Genomic DNA, 21,934 nt, shown 5'->3' with positions numbered 1-21,934 from the left:
CCTTATAAGATGAGTTGTGAGGTTGTGGAGTGCATTTGTTTAGTGTATTTGACACTTTAAAGCTGTGTAATTTAGTTTGTAATTTTTTCTACTGAGACTTATTAAAATGGCATAACTGTGATTGTCATGGAGCCTGATCATCTTGTATGCCTGTACTGAACAGATAGATGAGGTAGGTTTCAGGTCAGGTCCTGATCTAGATTTTACATGATTAGATTGTTCCTTTTTACTGGGAGAACTCCACTTATGGTGCTGTCATTGTGCACTATTTGTGGCCTTCAAAAATGAGTGCTTGTCAAGATGCGTGATGTGGTTTTACAGATGTTTCTTTTCCTAGGTTCCTGATCAGTATGGAACAATCAGAGCAGTAGCAGAAGGAAAAGCAGATCAATTTTTAGTGGGCACTTCACGAAACTTTGTTTTGCGGGGAACATTTAACGATGGTTTCGTAGTAGAGGTGCAGGTGAGCACAACTGTGTTTTTAAACTATAACCCAAAAATGTAAAGGTTTTCCCTGATGGTGTGTTGTTTTAAGAATCTTCATTTTATTAACAGTTAAATCATATGTGATTTCTTTCTAGGGACATACAGATGAACTCTGGGGACTGGCATCTCATCCTTTCAAAGACTTATTTTTAACATGTGCCCAAGATAGGCAAGTTTGTATGTGGAGCTCTGTGGACCACACACTGGAATGGACCAGGCTGCTAGATGTATGTTAACCCTTTAATGTTAAATATAAAGCTGGAAAATAGGAAAAAGCAGTGTTCATTTCATATTTTGACCAGTTCTGTCCTAATATCCAAGCAGAAATATTTTTTTACACAGAAATTTAGTTTTTTTTACTTTCAAGGTTGTCTTGTAGTGCATGTCACTGATACATTAAAAGAAAAACTGTCTGAGGATTAGCATGCTGCTGACTGATTAGTTTTTCCTGTGTCAGTTCACCTCAGATTTTTAGGATAGCTTTGGTATAAGGAGAGGTGTTTGACCCTCAGGAGGCGGATGGGTGAATATGGTGTCTGTCCCTCTCTGTTCAGGAACCGGGGCACTGTGCTGATTTCCATCCCAGTGGAGCAGTGGTCGCGATAGGAACACACTCGGGCAGGTAAACACCTTTCAACTGAGTTGTGATGATTGAAAGTTTGAAGGACATGGTTTAATATGATGCATATTATAGTTGGAGGTAATTTCCTTTTTATTTTTTATTGCTTGAGGTTATGGAGCCTAAAAAGCTTGGTGGAAGGGGGCAGACCATCTTATATATATGTTAGATGCAGGCAGAAGAATTATTTGATTGTTGTTAGGTTGTTGTTTTTTTTTAACAACTCCTTCACAAAAGCCCATGTCTTGATTTTTTTTTATTTCTTTAACTATTTTCTTTTTTGCAGGGGTTTCCATGAACACTCCTTATTGTCTTTACCAAGTATCAAATATTTTAATAATACGTGCATGTTACATTAGTTTGTAAGACAGGTACAGTAGAGATCTTTCTCTTTCCCAGATCAAACACACTTGCAACATTTTAAATTGAGGTGGAGAGGCAAGTAAACAGGCTAGTATTTTGACTTTTGTGTAAGACAGAGTTCAAAATGGCACATTGCTGCAGTGAAGTTCTTCCTGAAATACACAAATTGTTGTATATTTGAAATCTGTAAAAGCACAAGCTGAATCTTTTTAACTCAGGCTTCTTGCAGTGGTGAAAAATGTGTATTTTATTTCATAGTCAAACTCTGGCTTGGTATTATCTCCCAAGAAAGGAGTACCAATGTACCACTTAAAAGAAAAAAACAGGATATTCATAGCATTAGAAAGGTGAGAGGAGCAGATTTTAAATCTACTAGCATTTTATTCTGTTTTTCAGTTATACCTCATGGTTGATAACTTGATGATAAAATAATACCTTGTGCATGTAAGAAAATAGGGATTTTTTTTTTGTTAATTTTTTTGTTTGTTTGTTTAATTCACTCACTAGAAAGTTTTTTTATACCTAGCCTCATGCCTAGAAACCATTTGAAGATTGGTTTTTTCGAAACTGCTGAGCATGTGCAACACCCTTAAACTTTCCAGGAAAAATGAAATGTTAAATATTTTTAGGAAGTTTTCTTCTCCAAGGTGAAGATGCAGTCTGCACTAAATTCATTAGGTTATAGCATCAGGCTAGAAAACCAAGCTTACCTTCCTAAGAAAAACCTTGCTGAGCTCTTGTGTATTTGATTACCACGTAGTACGTTTCCAATTATTCATCTCTTATAATCATAAAAATTAAATTGAATAAATGTTTCTGTCTTCATTAAACAGAGCAGGACATTCAGGCCTAATAGTACTTGAAACAGGGAAGAGGTGAAAGAAGTTCAGTTTATGTTTCTTCAGAGTTATTAGACATTTTTGAACTTAGATCAAGCACAACTGAGGCATTGCATGGCCAAAGCATTCAGTGTGTTGTTTACTTTTGGTTGACTTTTTTTTCCCTCTCCCAGAGCATTTAATGTTACTTTATAGGTTCAGCACGTTTCAGTTGAAATTCTTATTTTTAATTTACTTGAGGCATCCAGTTTATACTGGGTTCAAGAAGTTTATGATGATGGCCTTGGGGTTTTTTTGGCATTTTTTTACCCTGTTCTTCTTGGAACTAAGCAGTTATATTTTCACCATTATTATTTTAGTGTGTTCTGAAATTGCATGATTCAATGATAGGTTTGAGATACACAAATGAAACTGCATTGAAATGAGACCTGGTAAGTGTATAAGTGGATGAGAAATAAGTGGAGTTGTGAGTCAAGATAAACAAAACAGTTTTAAAATTACTGCCTAACCAGCAGGATTGTGTAGTGCTTTATGTGCCAGATAATCTGGTCCAAGGGAGTTATTTCCCAAGGAATGAGAGCAGCCTGATATATCTCGATTAACATAGGAGAAAATAACCTCAAACCCATAACAAATAATTTAATAATTTGATTCACAGCCCAAAAATCTTAAAGCAAATATTAAATTAGTGTAATGTGTTTAGAACTCAATAAAACCAAACCTTGGATGTGTCTACTACCTTCTAGTGCTGCTCAGCTTCCAGTACAGAGGTCAGTAAGACAGGGGCAGGGAATGGAGCGCTAAGAAAGTTGGATTTGGTGGCTGAAATTGTAACATCTAAAGAAAACTGGATTTGCTGTGTCTCTTCCCGTTCTTGTCTGTTGTTTCAGTGCTGTGTTTTTTATTAGGCCAAGCGTCATGCTTTTGGTGTGTATTTCATGTATCACTTCCCATAATGAGTGTTTTGGTATCACTTCCCTTTTTGGGCTGTCTGCAAATGGTCTACTGCAGGTTTTGTTACCACTTCTTTAAATACCTGCTGTGTGCCTGATCATCGGTAGTTTGGAAGTAAGCCTGGTTTGGAGAGAACTAATACTTTTTGTGGATCCTGCTGTTTGCTGAAAAGGCACAGCTGGAAAACTAAAAAGGGACAGCTATCCTGGTAGAAATCCTACCACAGAAGTGGGTTAGTGGGTTCTTCAAGGCACTATGCAGATCCTTTTGCCATGCTGCTATGTGACTAATCATGTAGCATATCTTGAGTGCTAAGCATGAGTATTCAAAGGCACTGCAGAAAAAAAGACTTAACAAGAGTCTTACAAAACTGCTAACATTATTAAGAAAAGTGAAGGCTGGAAGGGTGTTGTAAGCCAGAGCCACAGGGAAGTGAATCAGGCAGTAGAGCTACCGAGATTTATATAGTTCAGCATCTATTGTTGTATTAAGGTGAAGAAGCCTAAATATCCGAGGGAACCTTGTAAGGTGGGTTGGTTTGTGCACTCTGATTAATGTCTGGCAAGTTCAGCATTCAGTATTAACTAAACATGGGAATTGCAGGTGTAAGTGCAAAAATATGTTGCTACTTAGGAATACTCTTTCCCTGGTGATTTAATCAGAAAAATTCTACATTTACAGATGTGAATTATCAGTAATGCACATCTGTCATGGGTAGAATTTGTTTTCCAAAAGAGAGTGGTTTAAGGCATTTCTGTTCCTAAAAGCTTAGACTTTTTTTTTTAGATAGGTTATTAGTATTTTTTTAAAGCAAAGGAATGGGAAAACAAGAAACAAATGAAAATTGCTCAAGTTTTTCTTTTTCATGTGAACTCACAAACAGTAACAATTGGGAGAAGAATCAATTAAAGTCAGAAAAAGTGAAAGAGACACAATCTAAGGGCACTGGAATACCATTCATCGATTTATTTCATCCAATCTATGGATCAGAACTTCACTTGGAAGCCAAGCTTTGCATTTCCCAGCCCTTAAGAGTTTTTCTGGGTCAGCTGCCATTTGCATGTTGCATACCTTCTCGTGGGAAGGAAGATCTTCTGAAACACAGTCTCAAGGTGGACCCCGGCTGTTTGCAAGAAGGGCGTATGTGTGGCATGCCAATGAACTGCTGTAGCTGCTGGACTGGAGACACATTTCATGGAGATGGACTTTCATGCTGGTGGTTGCAGTGTTTGCCACGGCATTGGAAGGGCTTGGAAGATTAAAGAGAGCATTTCTGATTATAGATTACAGCTGTGGAAGCATCAAGAAATGGCTGTACTACATGTGACCAGTGTTTCCTTTCTTAAATTATTATCAAAATCGTCACAGTGCACTGACTGTTTCCTTGGACAGCTAGGATTGCTGCCAGTATCTCCTGTTCAGAAGGATTTTTAGAGAGGGACTGATGTCACAAAACGCTTTCTCCAGATGCCAAATGCAGTTTAGTGTGCACTCTTAAGAGTAGCAGATGTTTTGCATTGTGTTTGATACAACACAATTGGGCTTTAAGTAAAATAGGGATGGTTTGCATATTTTTTCTGGCTGCATTTTAGGCTTTGGGTATTTTTCATTTTACATAATGCTAATGGGAGGATTATCTGATTCAGGTGACGGCCTCAAAGAAAAAACTTAACAGCCAGTCTCAGGGCATGTCCCTGCTGCAGCAGCCTCCCTGCTCTGCCCTGGTTATGTATTTTGGGACAAAGGTGGCTGAGCCCTTCCCTCGGCTGTCTGGCAAAACTGCTGTGCAACACAATCACCTGTGGGAGGGTGTGGGAAGGGGGTACCCATCTGCTTTGTGAAAGAAGGCTGCTTTTGGCGGTTACTGTGCTGATCATCAGTTTTTAAATACAGGCACTCCAGCTATGCTGCTCAGGATAAGCAAACAGGTATCACGCTATGTCATCTTGATAGATAAATAGATTTTTGCTGTTTTGGGGATTTTTTTGTTTTGTTTTTTAAATTTATTTTAGTTTGTTCTTTAATATCCACACCCCTCTCAGGGTTATCAGCCAGGTAACATTTTAGTGAAGCATTTGTCAGGGCCAAAGGGTGACATAGTTTGAACTAAATAGCAGAATAACAACTTGTAACTCCTAATGTGTTCAGAGAACCTGCAAAGCTTCAGTAGATTTCAGTGTAGATTGGATATCAAAATCCTAGAGAATTACATCAGAGAGACTCAGCATGTTTTCTACTGCTTTCCAGAGCAAACATGTTAACTGTTTTCCACTAGTTCCATCTCTCTTGCACACAGATTATTCAGCAGTCCATGGCATATGGGGTTGGGGTTTCTTTATGTGTATGTTGTTTAATTCCTTTCGTGTGGTTCTCTAAACACAAGCTGATTCTAAGCCATTGGGACCAGGCTGCTTTCCAGATGCCTAGCTGTCAGACACTGGATGAGCACAAGCTGGAATCTCATCTCCATCCATAGAAAGCAGCAATGTGTGTTATTGTTCCTGGAATTTATTTTACAGCTTTGTCACGATCCTAGATTTAGCAATGTTCCACTGAGTTCCCTATGATACAAAGGGTGGAATTGCCTTACTCGTTTCCACAGTGTATAAACTCACTGTTTACCATTAGGGATAGAAACCTGGCTGTGAAATCAAAAGTTGGGAGCAAAGACATTAAATTCTCAGTACAGCTCCAGGGTATTTAGCCATATTGACACCTTCTGTTTTCATGATCTACATGTATGAATATATATTTTTATTAAATTGTCATTGTCTCTCTGTTGCTAATGTTCACTCTATTTAACTGTTAAGTGGGGATGAGAACCATTGCAAAATGCTCAGGTTCTGCTGATCTTGCACATCTTGCTGTGGCCATTTCAGTGTGTGTGCCAGCAAGTTTTTGTAAGCATCTCTGGGCTTTTTGCATGTGCCTGGTAAATAATACTGCATAATAAATAATAGGTTAAAAGTTACTGCTAAATAATAAAAAAATGCAATTAATTACCGTAGTTATAAATCATCCAACCAATTAAGATATTAAAAAATAAAATGGTAGGTTACGAACCATCAAATTTTAGTGAATTCCTTCTTATATTGATAAAATTATTCATAGAAGTGGAAAGGACTGAGAGGAAAATACCAAATTAGAATATAATTTGTGTTTAAAATGAGTTTGAAAATGTTTTCCACTTTCACTTACTACTTCTATTTTTATTTTTTAACTTTGCTTCATAAAAATTGAAAGATCGGTTTTTGTATCAAAGTTGCTCTTCAAAATAGGGAAGAACTAGAATAAAATTCAGCTGTAGCCTTGAGCCTTCATGATGATAAGATGCAGTCACGTTATCTATTTGGCATGTTTATCATCCAGTAGAAATTTTGGTGATTGTTACAGTGGTCAGGGGAGGGGGAAAAACTGAACTGTATTTAGAATCTTTTATCTATTCTTCACTGAAACTTGTATCGCTTTGTGAACCAGGAAAGTGTTCCATTAAAAACAGATGTTCGCTGTGCTACCCTTGAGGGGATAGCTTGAGAACATGAAGGCAGGCAGTGATTATTGCTCTTCTCCTTGTTTTTTTGTTTAGTGAAAGTGATACTCATTGGAATTCTCCTCTCTCTAGGTGGTTTGTTTTGGATGCTGAAACGAGGGATCTGGTTTCAATACACACTGATGGCAATGAACAGCTTTCAGTGATGCGCTACTCAGTAGGTAGGCAGACTTGTACATGGAGAATAATTCTAATAAATCACATATATGTTCTGTTAAATGATGGTAAACTAATCCCCAGTCACTAGAAAAGACACAACTTTGAAAAAATTGTTTCAGATACTTAATACATAACTGTGTATTTTGCTTACGAGTTTGTTTGCATGTACTACATCTTGGAGTTTTGTAACTACAAAAGTTGCCATTGCCTTTCTCAGCCTTTCCTTCATGTTACACTGTGCTGTCATAATAAATGTTAGCTTTGCTCCAAGAAAAAATAAAAGTTCTTAACTACATAGTTGACAGGTTAACAGAAAAGTCTGTAAAAAGCTTAATATTTCAGTGATATTTTAATATACTTCTTAGTTGGTTTTCGGGTTTGTTAATGCAAAACGATAAAACTAAGCTCATGTCTGTCTGACAGTCAGAGCTATTTGTCAAGTATTTGCTAAGGGATTATGTGGAGTCCAAGCCAGTATTGAGTCTCCTCTTCAGGCGTGACATGAAAAATCATCAGAGGCTGACTCCTCTCTCTGTTAAAACAGGATGGAAGAACACCCTTGTAAATCTTTTTCTTGTTTGCTTTTGGCTAACATGGAATGTCAATGAGCAAAATGTTCCTCTGCTGCTGCTGCTGCATATGCCAAGCACAGCAGTTTATTTTAAATCACTGACATTCATTGACACTGGAGGTGTTCAATCATGATTCATGTCAGCTTTTGTCCACGTACTTTTTTTAAATGGAGACAATGTAGATTAGAAAACTGCTTATAATGTTTGAATGTCCCACATCTTTAGACATTATTTAGTGATGATTTATATGCAGTCCACACCTCCAAAGTTGAAGTGTCCATAGAATAAATACTGTTCTGCATTTTTATGATGCAGAAAACTCAAATCTGCCTCCTGTCAACAGCTTTCAGAAATCCAGTGCAATCTGAGGATTTATATCCTGGCCATTGGACACTGACTCTAAAAAAAGCAGAAATGAATGAACTTGCCCAAAAACCATACCCAAAAAGTAAACAGATACTGACTGAAAAACAGCATAATATAAACAGTTATGAATCCTTCAATACAATTCATAAGCAGTAGGTTAACTGAGACTGTTGTCTTAGCGATGTCTGAAATAATTAAAATTCAGAAAACAAACATTCTATTAATTTATATCAAATATTCTGTGTTCTAGATGGCACCTTACTTGCAGTTGGATCCCATGACAACTTCATTTACCTCTATGTAGTAACAGAAAATGGAAGAAAGTATAGCAGATATGGAAAATGCAATGTAAGTTTTGGAGCACATATAATTATCAGTTCTTGCATTTTGATGTTATACATACACTATGATGGTTAAGTAATGAAACCCTTTCCAGACTGATGCTTTTCCCTTTTGGTTAAATGTTTGACAGGGATTTTTTCAGCATTTGATTGATTTGGAACTTCAGTCTAATGGGTACCATAACTCTTGGTGTTCAGCGATCACTTTTACATCAAATATGACTAATTTATCAGACTATTGCCTGTTTCTCTGAAAAAGGAAATTAGCAGTAAGATGGAGAAATGCCTTGCACCTGTATGCTGAAACTCTTTCAAGGAAAATATTACATTTGTTTGGGGGTATTTTCCCCCTATTGGTAAAGTACTCCTTGAACCAACATATGGTGGTGGAATTCCCTTAGAACATGTACTTTTAGAGACTGCGAATGTACATGTTTTCAGCTGTAATTGTTACTACTAAACTTGAAATTGAAGGATATGGCCCAGGATAAATAGATCTAAATGTAGCACAAGTAGTGGCATTTATATTAGTCATTACACTTAGATGAGGTTGTCCCAATGCTAAAGAGATACACTATTTTTTCCTTAAGTGTTTGGTTATCTAACATTCTGGTCTTAAGTTCAGCTATCTCTTTAGGTTAGTGGAAATATTTACAAAAAGAACACGTGAAACTTAATGGGATTTGCAAATTACATCATAAGAACAGGTTCACGTTTGAAATGTGACACATGCTACTAGAGCATGTGGGTCCAGAGCAGCCTGTGTGCAGCTGCCGTGGGGGGCACAGGGCTGCCAGGGCAATCAGCAGCAGTGGGTTTACCCCATCCCTGCAGTGTGCAGGCTGGCAGGGTGGGCTCAGCGCTGCCATGGGATGCAGCTGGGCAGGAAGGCTGGTGGGTGTTCTGGGGACTCCTCACGGTGGTGTGGGGTGAGCCAGGGTATGCTGCAGCCCCTGAGCAGGGTGATGATGAGGTTACCCCATACCACAATGGTTGTGAGATGAGAAGTTGGATCTGCAGCCTTCCGCAGGAGCTCAGGCAATGGGGAAAGGGCTGAGCCTGCAGGGAGCTTAGACCAGGGCCCCAGTGGGGCTAGTGGGGATGGCAATGGCTGACTGCACCTTAGTACAACGTTTCACCTCATCGCTTATTTATTTAACCATAGAATATAAAATATCTCAGAGATGGCTAATCCTAACATACATAATATTTAGCTTACTATGTACTTCAAGGTCTCTGTGAGCTCTTTGAAGATGCATGAGCATTTATTTCTTATATCGTATGTATTATGTGTTAAGAGGGAGCATATTGTAACTTAAACCATCATCTGTATGTCCCTCTGTCCCTCTGCCTTGGCAGGAAAGGGGTTTATAAAAATTAGAGTGGGAGAATTGAGCATTGTTACACTCAGGCAGAAGTGTTAAGGCTTCAAAGGAGATTTCTTTTATCCCATTTTTTTTTAGTCTGAGTGACTGCATGTAGAAGACATTGGCAACCTGGTTTCTGTCGGGGCTGAACTCCCCCGACCCCTCCAGCCTGTGCAGAAGGCAGTGACATGTAGCTGTGAGGCTGCTGATGCGATTTCATGCACCATGTGCCTCCCCTCTGCTTCCTGCCAGCATGCTGGCGGGTCCGTACCAGTTTGATGCTAAGCAGGGAGACACCCAGGCATGCTCGGGACCGGGAGCGCTCTCCTGGCACTGCATCCTTCTGGCATTCTGTCATTCAGTAGCCTTGCGGGTGACCTCCAAGTAGTATGACTCAGTCCTCCTGGTAGTCAACTTCTAGTTGTTTCTTCCAACTTGAATGCATTACTCGAATACTTTCGGAAGGATTTTATCTCCTGAAGCAGCATTAGCTTGTGCATGAGGGCTGTATGCCCACTGTTACATTTAAATCCCCTCTCAGTCATAACCAGGCATTCTGCTGCTGCCAGAGAGGCAAGTCTGCGACCTGTGAGCCTGTTTCCACAGTGAGGGATAGTGCTGGCTGGGATCAGAATTTCAGATGAGCCTAAACAACCGTTTTGACTAGTGCAGCTGTTTTTTGAGGGCTCCAGCTATGCAGTCAGCAGTTTGAAGGTATGGGCTGGGGTATGAACTTCCAGCATGTCAGCAGTTCCTGGGTGGCTAGTGCTGTCTCTGTTTGCCTTACATCAGAGAGAACTTAGCAAAAGAGGAGCAAATGCTGTGCATTTATGGAGAGGGCTGTGGGGTGAAAGCCACGCAGGCAGCCACACCAAAGTATTTAATGCACTGGACTTGACCTGAAATGATTTGTGTGGCTCTCCTATAGGCTATGGGCATTTTGAAACTTGCACCACTCAAGTCTGAAACAGATAAACATTGCCAATGAAGGAGAGGATTTCTGTTTAGTCAGATAGTTTTATTATCCAGTGATAATATGAATCATTGCATTCACTGTATATAAAGGTACAGGAAAGAAGAGAGTAAAATGTTGCCTTATCAGTGGGCAGCTACTAAAGAAAGATTTTAATAGAAAACAGGATCCTCCTATTGAAAATATGATAACAATGTTATGTTCCAGTTCATCATTTGGTGATCGCTTGCCTGAAGGGATTTTGCAGCCTAGAGCCCCCTGGCCAATTGCTTTGTTGCTTGCCCTGCAGCCCCCAGGAATTTTAACAGCTGCCAAATGTCTGGCAGGATTTAGTAAATGACTGACCAATTCTTTTCCATGTTGGAATTCAATTGCATATTCAAAGACTTGAAAAATAAGGGGAGGGGGGAGAAAAAATCCTAGCCAATTGTGCACTTTTTATTTGTTTAATACCAAGTTTGCAAGTCAATATCATATATCTCACTCATGACTGCAAAGCAGTTATGTCAATACACTGTTCTTTGCTTGAGGGAGAGACTAGTTCATAAGTAAATAAATCATAAAGGCTAGCTTTTCTCCTCAATGTTTTTGCAGTCTCTCACAGAGGCCTGGGAACAGGGAGACAGGACATGGATGTATTTCTACATGTAATTCTGGAAGCAATCGACATCTCTTAGAGTTCTGTGTGGAAGCAATTGGTGTGGTGGTGACCTGGCAACCAGTGCAGTGCTTCTGCATGGCCCTGGCATGGCCAGTGGAGACTGGGCCATGAGACCCTGGGCCATTCAGAATGAGGGACACCATCTTCATAATGCCCCCTGAGAGAGGGAGATAAATTGACTTGAATCAGTCAAGAAAATGCCATTTTGTTGCCTGGCAGAATGACTAGGAAGGGGAGAAAATAGATGGACTTACAAGAGGAAGAGGAGCAGTGAGAAGAAACGGAAGGGTGGAGGAAGAAAAGAGTGACATGAATGTCACTTTTATTAATTTCCTACCCTTTCCTCTACAGGAAATAAATTATTCCTACCTTATACAAATTTTTGGCTTTTCTGGAGCCTTTTATAGCTTTATTATTATTATTTTTGTTGTTGTTGTTATTTTTATTATTACTACCATCAAAAAAGTCTGTGCACAGGAAAAAATATTCCGACCAACTGGATTTATCTTCTCCCTCAAAACCCCAGACGGGTGTTTAGCCCTCAGTGTGCTCTTGATGGTAATAACGAAGCAACTAGACCAGAGGGTTTTGATTCTTAATATAGATGACCCCGTGCCTATAGGGAGGACAGCTTTCAAAGCTGGCACTAACATGTGTGCAGTGTAAGAAGCACAGCAGAAACTTTCTAAAAGCTTAGAAGAGTATTCTTGTAACACCAGGTCATGATCTTGTACTTTTTACATTGTGGTTGTTAACCAAGATATCCTTGGTTTTTAGGGTGAGCAAAGGTTATTTGCATGTGTGTGCATTTAGTGGAAGTTATTTTAAACGAATAGAGAAATAAGAGTTCTGTCACTTTTTTTGTTGGGCTCTAAAAATGATCCCGTGCAAGTTACTTGCTTTTCTCAATTAGTAGCAATGTGTATGTTCCTAATTCACATATAAATTTTGAGTTCATCCATATTTTAGCATAATACCTTCTAGCAGTAAATCATTCTGGAGTCCAAGAGGGACACGATTTACAAGGGAAGAGTGGGAGAGGCCTGCATTTGTTTAGCTGTTAGTGAATGTGGTACTGTGAGTAAGGAAGGAGCCTCTAAAAGAACACAAGTGAATTGCAGCAGACCTGGGGTGGGTGGGGAGGTGATTTTTTTTTTTTTGCTGTTAACTGTCCCATCTGTGGGTGCAACTTCTGCTTCGCTTTCCACTAAAGTAGGTGTTTCACACTGCTGTTACTGCATTCTTCTCCAGGGACATTCCAGCTATATTACACACCTTGACTGGTCCCCGGACAACAAGTATATAATGTCAAACTCAGGAGACTATGAAATACTATACTGTAAGTATGAAATTAAATAGACTGGAAACAGAAATATGTATAAACTGTCAGAATATTTAGAAAAATATGTTTGATCAGGGCTGTACAAAATGCTTACTGACAAAGGGACCAGTTTGAACTTGTGTAACCTGATATCTTGATGTTATTCAGAGCTGTGTATTACCTAATGGCAATGCCAAATATAGCTTACTTCTTTACAAGGTCATAAACATTTTGATGTTGGCCCAAAGTTCTGTAGATTGAAAATAATATATACAGTTGTCTAATTGATGTCAACAATACCAGTTATTTTGGGGGAATAAAATTAGTGGGTCTGTGCCACAGTTCTGGGGTTTCTTGTTTGAAACTTATCTTGGCTGGTGGTGTTGAAAACTAAGCAAAGCAATATTGCTACTTTAATAAGTTAGTGGAAATAATGGTTTTGGGTTTTTCTTTTTTTTAATATGTGAAAGTATGAATTTAATATATAATGGCTATGTCAGAAATGCAACTTGAGTAGTGCATATCAGTCTGGTTTTAAATTGGTTTTTGTATTCTTGTCTTCTTACAACTTTTAACTAGATCCAAGAGGACTGCAGTCTTTTCCCTGTACAGACAAGAATAACCAGCAATTTAAATATCTGTCCCCTTAACATGTTTTTTCTGCCTGTCACACTTAAGTTTCAAATCTAGATAATGCAATCTATCAAAAGGACATGTTGGCGCTTTAATTTCACGTATAGGGAAGAAAAGAGCTGTGACCCATTAGTAGTGGCCTAGTGTATTACAAGATGGACAATCTTTCCTAGTTAAAAGTTGAAAGGCAGTCTAAGGTTTCTCTGGCAGTAGTTGCTCACTGTTTTAAAAGCAGAACTTCCTGAATGACTGATTGAATTTTAGCACATCGGTGGAGCTGGTATGAGGAAGAAATTATTATATTGCAGACTTTTATTAAAGCATTTTATTGAGTTGGTAACAGGGTACTCAAGCTGCAGGGAGGTTATGCTATCAGAAGAGGGAAATGAGAAGTAAATATGACTCATAAAAACCAAGTAAAGCTTCAAGTATCTGGAATTCCATAAACGTACTGGTCTGTCTTTGCCTCTACAATGTAATTGCAGATTGTTTTTAAGATGCATTTATTTACTGTATTAGCATCTTCAAAGAGCATGTATGTAAATATAATTTTGCATTGCCTAATTCATCATTCACTTTGTTTTTACAGGGGACATTCCAAGTGGCTGTAAGCTAATCAGGAATCGTTCTGACTGTAAGGATATAGATTGGACAACATATACTTGTGTGCTAGGCTTCCAGGTGTTTGGTAAGCACTGTTTAACTTGCTTTTAAGCTATCCATGCTGTGCTTGTGTTTTTGTTTGCTTCAGTTTGTCATTAGAGGTACACTGTTAATGATTATTAGGGATGGTGCTGAGATCACAGACCAAAGAGACTGACCACAATATTTGTCTGAAATAAAGAGCACCGGATGTTCTACAGACAACGTGCAATTGGTTTCTGTTTAGTTCTTGAAGTTTGAGATTTGACTTTTCTGCTGTCATTTTAGGCTACCATTTTTAGACGCAGAAAGCTTATATTTTAAAGTGCTCATATAGCACATGTGCATTCTCCTTTGCTTACCTTGGTTTTGGATAGGAACAAGAAGGTATGAGTGTAGGTTATAGTCCATAAATTAAAATCATGACAGTACTTTGATACCTGTAGTCAAAGGTGAGTAATATACACTGTTTGTAAAGAAGAAAAATACCTTACAGATTAAACAGATTCTTTGCCTAGTAGTTTATTTTTAAAATGCCCAAAATCACTTTACAAAGCTGACAGATCTGCTTTTAATAGTACAATTCAAACTGCTTTTGCTTATGACAGCTCTTTTGGCCATAAATAAGGAGCCTCTCTGTGATGGGTTTAAAAGTATGGTTCAGCCTCTCAGTGAAGTTGTATGAGCAGGGCGTTGAATGTCTTTCTTCCACCATTGAGATCAAATACTTGCCTCTGTCCTTTGTGTTGGTGGAAATATCAAAAGCAGGTAAATCAGCAAATTCTTTAGAGGTGAGGATTAGGTCTGCAAATCTTTTCACAGCTACTAGGTGTTCAACTTTAAATACCAGTTTATATGCAGGATAGAAGAAAATCAAGTGAGTTTGAATGCTTTCTGTACCTTCTGACACCTGTCATGCATATTTAAGGGCTGCCATGTCCTTAATGAGCAAGTAGCCTTAAAGGATTGAAGTTGGTGTGTGGGCTAACACTGACACTCTTGTGTAGCATATTGGTTGGGTGGAGGGCATTTGGTGCTTAATAACCACACATGATTTCCTTTTTTGGTAACAAAGATCTGTGACAGAATAGGGAAAATAGAGGGATCAGAGAAGGAAGATGATGAGTTGCTAGATTGCATAAATATTTCTGAGTTCTTTGGAGCTTGAAGTAGGTAACAGAAATAAACAGAAGCATGCTCTTTCTGGAGCTGAATACTGTTGCTTATTGCTAGTTTGATGAAAATATTGGTTTCCATAATCCTGAGAGCTGTGAACCAGGTTGTTGTGTACATGTTTGTTTTTATTCAGTCTGTCTGGGTGAAATTGGAAGTGGATGGCTGTATCCTCCTGATGCTCTGTGCATGTGGGCTTAGGCTAACAAGGAATTGGAGCACAGTAGTCATTTCCTCACTGTCTTTGCTAATGTGACTGAAATAATAGTGCAACACAAAAGCCTTTTTTAAAATGGAGTATTAGAAGATTCGGGAGATGATACAGAAAGTGAAAACCAAAACTCTCATGCTAATATGATGTCTTTCTCCAGGAGCAAGGAAAACACTTTGTAAAGACTGCATATTCCTTCTGGAATAGACTTGGAGCTGAAGCATTTTACATTTTATGCAGAGTACTTAAATCTACCAGAAACATGGAGGTAGCAGGCTCTGTTGCTGCTGAACTTCTACCACTACATTTGGTGGTAGAGCAGACAGAATAAGGGGAGCAGCTCTCTGAATCCCAGGGCTTTCCCAGAAGTGTCCTTTACTCCTGACCTAAGGAGGTGAGATGTGGGAGCACAGAAAGAGTTTGGTTTCACATCTGGACCATTCGCTTTGTCTCTTTAACAGCTGCTAGATAGAAGCTACTAGCGACTGGGGCCAGACTGTGGACATAAGCAGCTCCCATAATCCCTGTTTTGAGAAACCATTTTACTTTTAGTTTTTAAAAAGTGGAAAAGTCTTTTGATCTTGTCTGCATGCCCTTTTGGATTAATACAAACTTTAACCACTCTGGATTAAGTTTAAGTAGTCTCAACTGCTCTCAAAATGTTCAGTGTGCCAGAGGACCTGGGAATGATGTGTGATAATGTGATGATATTCTGGGGTAGAACAGAATATATTTAAACTTCCTAGCCAAGATTCATCATGCCCTAATTTTATACTGTCTGCTAGTCTGACACCCTTTACCGAATCTTAAAATTACGACTCCATCTCAGACAAAGGCAAGTATTTTCCCATTAAATCAGACAGTACAGCTAAGCCAACCTAGTATATATTTGCTAGTCTGGCTTTGACCCGAGGGTCAGCTGGCTCAGGGATCCAAGCAAGCTAGGGACTGTTCACTGACACTCAGGAAAGAGGGTTAAGTTTATGGGATTTGGGTTTATGGGGTATGTGTTTTACAGTTTAGCTCTGTGGATAGTGTGCCATAGGCTCATGCATTGCGCTGTTGTCAGCAGAAGAAAAAGGATGGAAATGCATGGTTTGGATGAAAACAGCATTGCTCCTTTTTGGCAGTTGATATTACTATTGGCTCAGCAGTATCATCACTCTACACCCCAAGCAATTGAAGTTACTCTCTGGGTTACTGCACATTTCCCACACTTTTTTCTGAGCAGATTCTTTTGAGAGGCTTAATGCTGTTCAGCAGAATTTATTGAAATTGAAGTGTTGTTGTCATGCCTCATAATAATATTTTGGGAGTTTTGTTATTTTTACAGTTATATTGAGAACTAAAACCTCAGTCATATTAATGTCTTGGTTTTCCCATGTTTACATGATGCATTGAAAGCAAATTCTGCTGTCTTAAGAAAAAAGGTGGCCTTATATTTAGAGCCGCTAAAGGACTTTGCAAACACAAAAGATGTTTAATAAGAGATGCAATCTTGAGTATTTGTAATTTTAATCTTAAATTAAAAAGAAGAAGAAATTAAAAAGAAGAGTCAGTAGAATAGCTGTTTGTCTCAGTCTGCCTAAGGTGGTAGCTGAAGCTTCAGAAAGTTGAAGTTCATTTATTGTTCCCACCTGTTGACAGTATTTTATATACAGAAAGCCAGAGGAAAGCTAAAATTCATTCATGTGGAGCTACTTGAAAATTCTTAAATAGTCTATATTTTCCAGTTTGATTTCACTGATATGAGAACACTAAAATGTTTCTGAATACTTTCCTTAGCACTTCATGTCTTTAGTAAATTACCTACAGTGTATCTTATTGGCATTGTAACAAGTTTAACAAACTGCCTTTGTATTCTTCAGAGAAAATTAAGTTCTTACTGCACCTGCTGAAGAATGGAAAAAACCAACTTTTTTTAACTGCTTGTCTTTTTGGATAAAAACAAGAATATATAGTGTGGGAGTCTGAAAAAGATAAGGCAATTCTGATTTGGCTTTTTGTGCTGTATAAAACAGTAGACAGCACATGTTTTTTATTTTACTGAAGTCAGTGACTGTAATGGAGGGAGAAGATATTATCATGTCTGATAATCAGTATTCCTCTCAGTCAATCAGACACATTTTTTTGGAGTGGGTGTGAAATTTGAGGAGGGGAAAATTCCTCCTAACTCCTGAACCTAATTAGAAACCCAAGTCTGAGCTTAAAAATATGGTACTTTGGTATCTTATAACCCCTTGCTTACCTTTTGTTCAGCTTTCCTTGCAGATGTGAATCGTCTGTTTTGTTATGGGAATCTCTAAGGTCTTTATAGTTTGCTCAGTGCTTTTCATCCAGGAAATGTTGTTATTCTTTTGTCTAGACATATCTGTGTCATTCTTTTTACTTAAAAGCATATTGAATTGTACTTAAGCACTTGACAGAACTTATATCTATGAAACCCATGCAGGCTGGATTTCTGTGCAGAGTATCATCAATCAGTTGTCTCCTTTGAATCACACAAATACTAAGATTTAAAATAAAAGAAACCAAACCAATTGAAACATAGAAGAAACCAACAAAACCATAATGTACAGTGCATGTATTTGTCCCATGTGTCAGCACCACTGTTGCTTTTAAAATGTCTGTGCATGAATGAAAGTGTTAAAAGTTACCAGTTTTAGCAGCAAACTTAAGCTTTAAACAAGACTGAGGTTTTGAGAGGACATGAATGTTAAGCCTGAGGTGTTATCCTGGCTGAGACTGAGGATTTGGGAGAACAGGAGGTGGGGGGGCAGCATTAGACTAGCAAAATATTTATGATATTTAATGCCATGCACATTCCATTTTCCAGTTGAATTTCTATCTCACCTTTTGTTAAACTCGTCTTTTCTCACAGCTTTATAGATTTTATTTTTGTTTATGAATTGTCTGTTAATTTGTTTCTAAAACTACCATGGCTGAATATCTGCTGTACTCTTTCCTAGGAGTTTGGCCTGAAGGATCAGATGGAACAGACATAAATGCCCTTGTCAGATCCCATAACCGAAAAGTGATAGCAGTTGCTGATGATTTCTGTAAGGTCCATCTCTTTCAGTATCCCTGTTCGAAGCCAAAGGTAAGTCTAGACCAGTCTAGTCCATGTGCTTGTTTACATTGTGTGAAGCTTTCCTTGCCAGACACCTGCTTCCAACGTAGTTGCTTTGCAACCTGGCAGCCAAATACCTCATTTATATCCAAGAACCCCCATTAAATTTATATAGAAAATAGGAAGTATAAAATAATATAAATGCAAAACAATATACCTAAAAGTGAAATGGCAATAGTTATCCCTAAATTCTGGAGCAGAGCTTGATGCTTTGTATTTGCTGGCCTTAGTGTTAGGTTCATTACTTTTTGCATAAAGATCTACATCTGTCCCAAGTTATAGACCTTAAGAGTGGATGTATTGCAGCAAAAACATATATAAATATAATTCTTTACTCTTTTGTGAATTAAGATCTCTCTTGAAAGGGCTAAGCAAAAATACTAGTAGTTTTAAATTTCCATATCATGTGCTTTTCTAGTCAACATGTGATTTGTCTTTCTGCTTGTTTTCAATAGGCTCCAAGTCACAAATACAGTGCTCACAGTAGTCATGTGACAAACGTCAGCTTCACTCATAGCGATGGTCACTTGATTTCAACTGGAGGGAAAGACATGAGTATTATTCAGTGGAAACTTGTGGAGAAGGTAACTCTGCCGCAAAATGACATTGTCATAGATATCGGTGCAACCAAAGTGCCCGTCCCTGCCAGTGAAAATCCTGTGCAGTCTCCTGCACATCTCCCACAGCCTTTTAATGAAATGAACCAAAATGAAAGTGTAACTGGCAGCTCTCCGGTTTCTTTGGAGAGCAACTTGGAGCAGTCTGCGGAGGCCAGTGAAGAGCAGAGCGAGGAGCAAAGCGAGGGGAGCAGCCTGGATCCCGCCGAGCCGAGCTATGAAGAGCCCTCCAATGAGCTGAGCGAGGAGCACAGCGAGTCCACAGTCACTGAAGAGCAGCAAGATAACTCACCGGTGTCTTAATGCTCCCAGCTCAGGCGGTTATTTTCCCTTGGTGTGCGTGCTTTCATTACAGGGTGAGGGTTCAAATAGAGAAGACTAGCTGAGATTCATGACCACTCCAGATTTTGAGTTTCAGTGAGATTTTTAGTCTGAGCTTCAGTTCAATGTGTGGAACCATCCCAAGGGCCTGGCTTGATGGTCTGTGTCAAGATCTGGTCACAGTTAGTAGTGGACATTACCATAGATCCATTTCAGTTCTGAAATCGCTGTCAGGAAGTAGCATGAAATACATACTGGAAAAAAGGTTAGCTCTGAGAATTAGCTGGAGTAGACCACCTTAACTATGTGAAAGTGCTTTCTAAAAGAACTAAGCTGATGGGAAGTGCTGAGCTGTTCCAGCTGGGGAGTCCTGTGCTGCTTTTTCCAGGTGCAAAGACAAACAGAATGAAACAAACAACCAAAAAGCTCTTTGTGGGGCTGCTTTCCTTTGTTTTTTCTTAATGAAAAAAATAGAGGAAAAATAATGTAACAATGCCACGTGTATGGCGATGCCTTCTTGATCTAACACATATGCAATTTTCTAACACTACTAATTCCTTGTGGAGTCTGAATGTGTTTGTAGTTGGTCTGCCCTGGGTGCTGCTAGTTCTAAGGCAAATCCTGTCAAGGAACGGTGTCAGCTGTTCCATTTTCACAGACTATTTAATAGCAGACTAACCAAATACTGGCATGTTTCACTTTTCGTGACCTGAAAGTTGATTTAAACTATAGGATGTAATTGTCTCTTCAAAGAATTGCTTGCCTAGAGAGTTGGAAACTTGAGAGAATCTTTACAGTGACTTTGATGTGAGCAATAGAGGAAGCATGACAAGAACACAAAAGTCAGATGGGCTCCAGAGTTAAACTTCAAGCCTTCAAGCAAAACTTGCTCCATCCCTAGTAGGAGAAATATAAATACAGTTAACTTAAATTATTAAATTGGTGCTTAGGATTAGTATATTAAGCTGATAATTTTTTCTTCTGAGTTTTTAGAGGTAACTCTAAGAATCATTGAACTGCAGTCTGTCCTTTTATTTTTTTCCCCTGGCTCCCTTAGCAGTTGTGATATAAGCATACAGTAATTTAGATGATGATGATGTGATTTTTTTTTTTCCCTAGACTTGCTGATCTATTATTTTTGTGATTTTTATTTCCACCCCTCCCCAGGTTGCTCTAAGCCATGCAGCTCTCATGTGGCTATACCTGGCCAGTTACGGGATATCTTGGCATTTGTTATGCATTTGGAAAGTACTTTTTTTTTACAAAGTTTGTCAGATAGCTACATTTTTTTTTTCTTAAGTGCATACATTTCCTACTTTAAAAAAAGGTATAGATTTACTGGCAGATATCCATTTCCTATGTACTTGTTTATATTTTGATTACATAGAATTTTCTTTTCTAACTTGCTGCATTGTGCTGGTATTTTAGTTCTTAGTTAGAATATCATGTTTAGAAACTTTGGATGAGTTCATAAGTCTTAATTGTGCAAGCGTTTACGTGATTGTGCCATTCCAAAGTGCATCAAAACTGTCATTCCCTTACTAGTATCTTCTCAGGAGAAATGCTACAGATCAGGTATTTAGTCATCATTTGGAAAGATAAAAACAAATGGACTCCCAAAGGACATTTAGAACATTTATATATAAAATATATAAATATATATATACACACATATATATATATAAAAAAAATATCCTCTTGTTTACAACAGTTCCAGAGAACCTCAAAGTAGTTCCCTTCAGATGGAGGGAGATATGGATTCCAAGCAACCCATCTGTTTAAACTGTGCTCTGTACATAGAGTTTTACTGGAGAGCTCTAGTATGCCTGACTTGCAAATTTGCCAAATAGCAGTGGAAGATAAAGGTCAGCTCATCAAAATTCTTGGTTACAAATGAGGAATATGCTGTAGGTTTAGAAAATAATCTTAGTAAAGGTGAAAGGATTGTAGAGCTAATGAGGCACAGAGAGCTCTCTGTCACTTTTATGAACTCCACATAAGCAACACATTTCTATTTGGAACATCTGTCACCTGGGGTTGCCATGTAAAGTGAGAGTTATAGTTGTGATATTCTTGTGTTTGTAGTTCAGAAGACTCTACTAATATGCAAAAAGCCTTACAGCTTTCAATTGCTGGCAACTACTGTTTAACAATTAAATCTGTGATAATGGATGGAAATGGGTGGGATTATGTAACTGTAGATGTTTTAGAAAAATAATTGTGAATGAATTATGATTAAGAGTGTTTCATGTGAAGATGTTTGAGCCATTTCTATCTATCATGCATTCCTGTCTCAAGGCAGAAAACTTTGAAGATTAAAAAAAATAAAATAATCGAAATGAAATATTGCAGTGTCTTTCTCTGTATCTGTTCTGGTTGTTTCTGTTATAAAGTGGATGCTGCCGTCACAATTGCAATGTCTGGGTCTGTGATTTTGGAAGAACCTTATTTAATATGTGCTTTTTTGATAACCTCCCAGACCACCTAAAAATAAGTTAGTTCAGCATCATGAATCTTATTTACTTCTCAAAAGTTTTATGACATTTCCCTTTTCCGTTTTTCATTAATCTCCTACTAGCATTATCCTTTTGTAGCTAAAGTGGCAGAGTGTTATGAATAGGTTTTTGTCCTGATGC

The 21,934-nt window shown here is 38.3% G+C and overlaps 1 protein-coding gene across 7 annotated transcripts in view; it reads left to right on the top strand.

Annotated features, from left to right (window-relative positions):
- Nucleotides 1-21,642, top strand: part of EML4 (EMAP like 4) — a 153,644-nt gene extending 132,002 nt beyond the window's left edge. For all 7 annotated transcript variants that reach the window (XM_051783131.1, XM_051783127.1, XM_051783126.1 and 4 more), the window contains 9 exons: nt 338-463; nt 582-713; nt 1,041-1,108; nt 6,884-6,972; nt 8,159-8,256; nt 12,502-12,589; nt 13,794-13,892; nt 18,200-18,330; nt 18,816-21,642. In XM_051783131.1, the coding sequence (XP_051639091.1) occupies nt 338-463; nt 582-713; nt 1,041-1,108; nt 6,884-6,972; nt 8,159-8,256; nt 12,502-12,589; nt 13,794-13,892; nt 18,200-18,330; nt 18,816-19,280 (1,296 nt within the window). In that variant the 3' untranslated portion in view covers nt 19,281-21,642. The remainder of the gene's footprint in view (nt 1-337; nt 464-581; nt 714-1,040; nt 1,109-6,883; nt 6,973-8,158; nt 8,257-12,501; nt 12,590-13,793; nt 13,893-18,199; nt 18,331-18,815) is intronic.
- Nucleotides 21,643-21,934: the final 292 nt, after the last annotated feature.

The sequence above is a fragment of the Manacus candei genome, unplaced genomic scaffold, assembly GCF_025592945.1.
Source record: "Manacus candei isolate 608988 ecotype Guabito, Panama unplaced genomic scaffold, ASM2559294v1 h1tg000017l, whole genome shotgun sequence".
Classification (NCBI taxonomy): domain Eukaryota; kingdom Metazoa; phylum Chordata; class Aves; order Passeriformes; family Pipridae; genus Manacus; species Manacus candei.
Note: the sequence above shows the minus strand (reverse complement) of the source record. Positions and strands in the feature narration are given on the sequence as shown.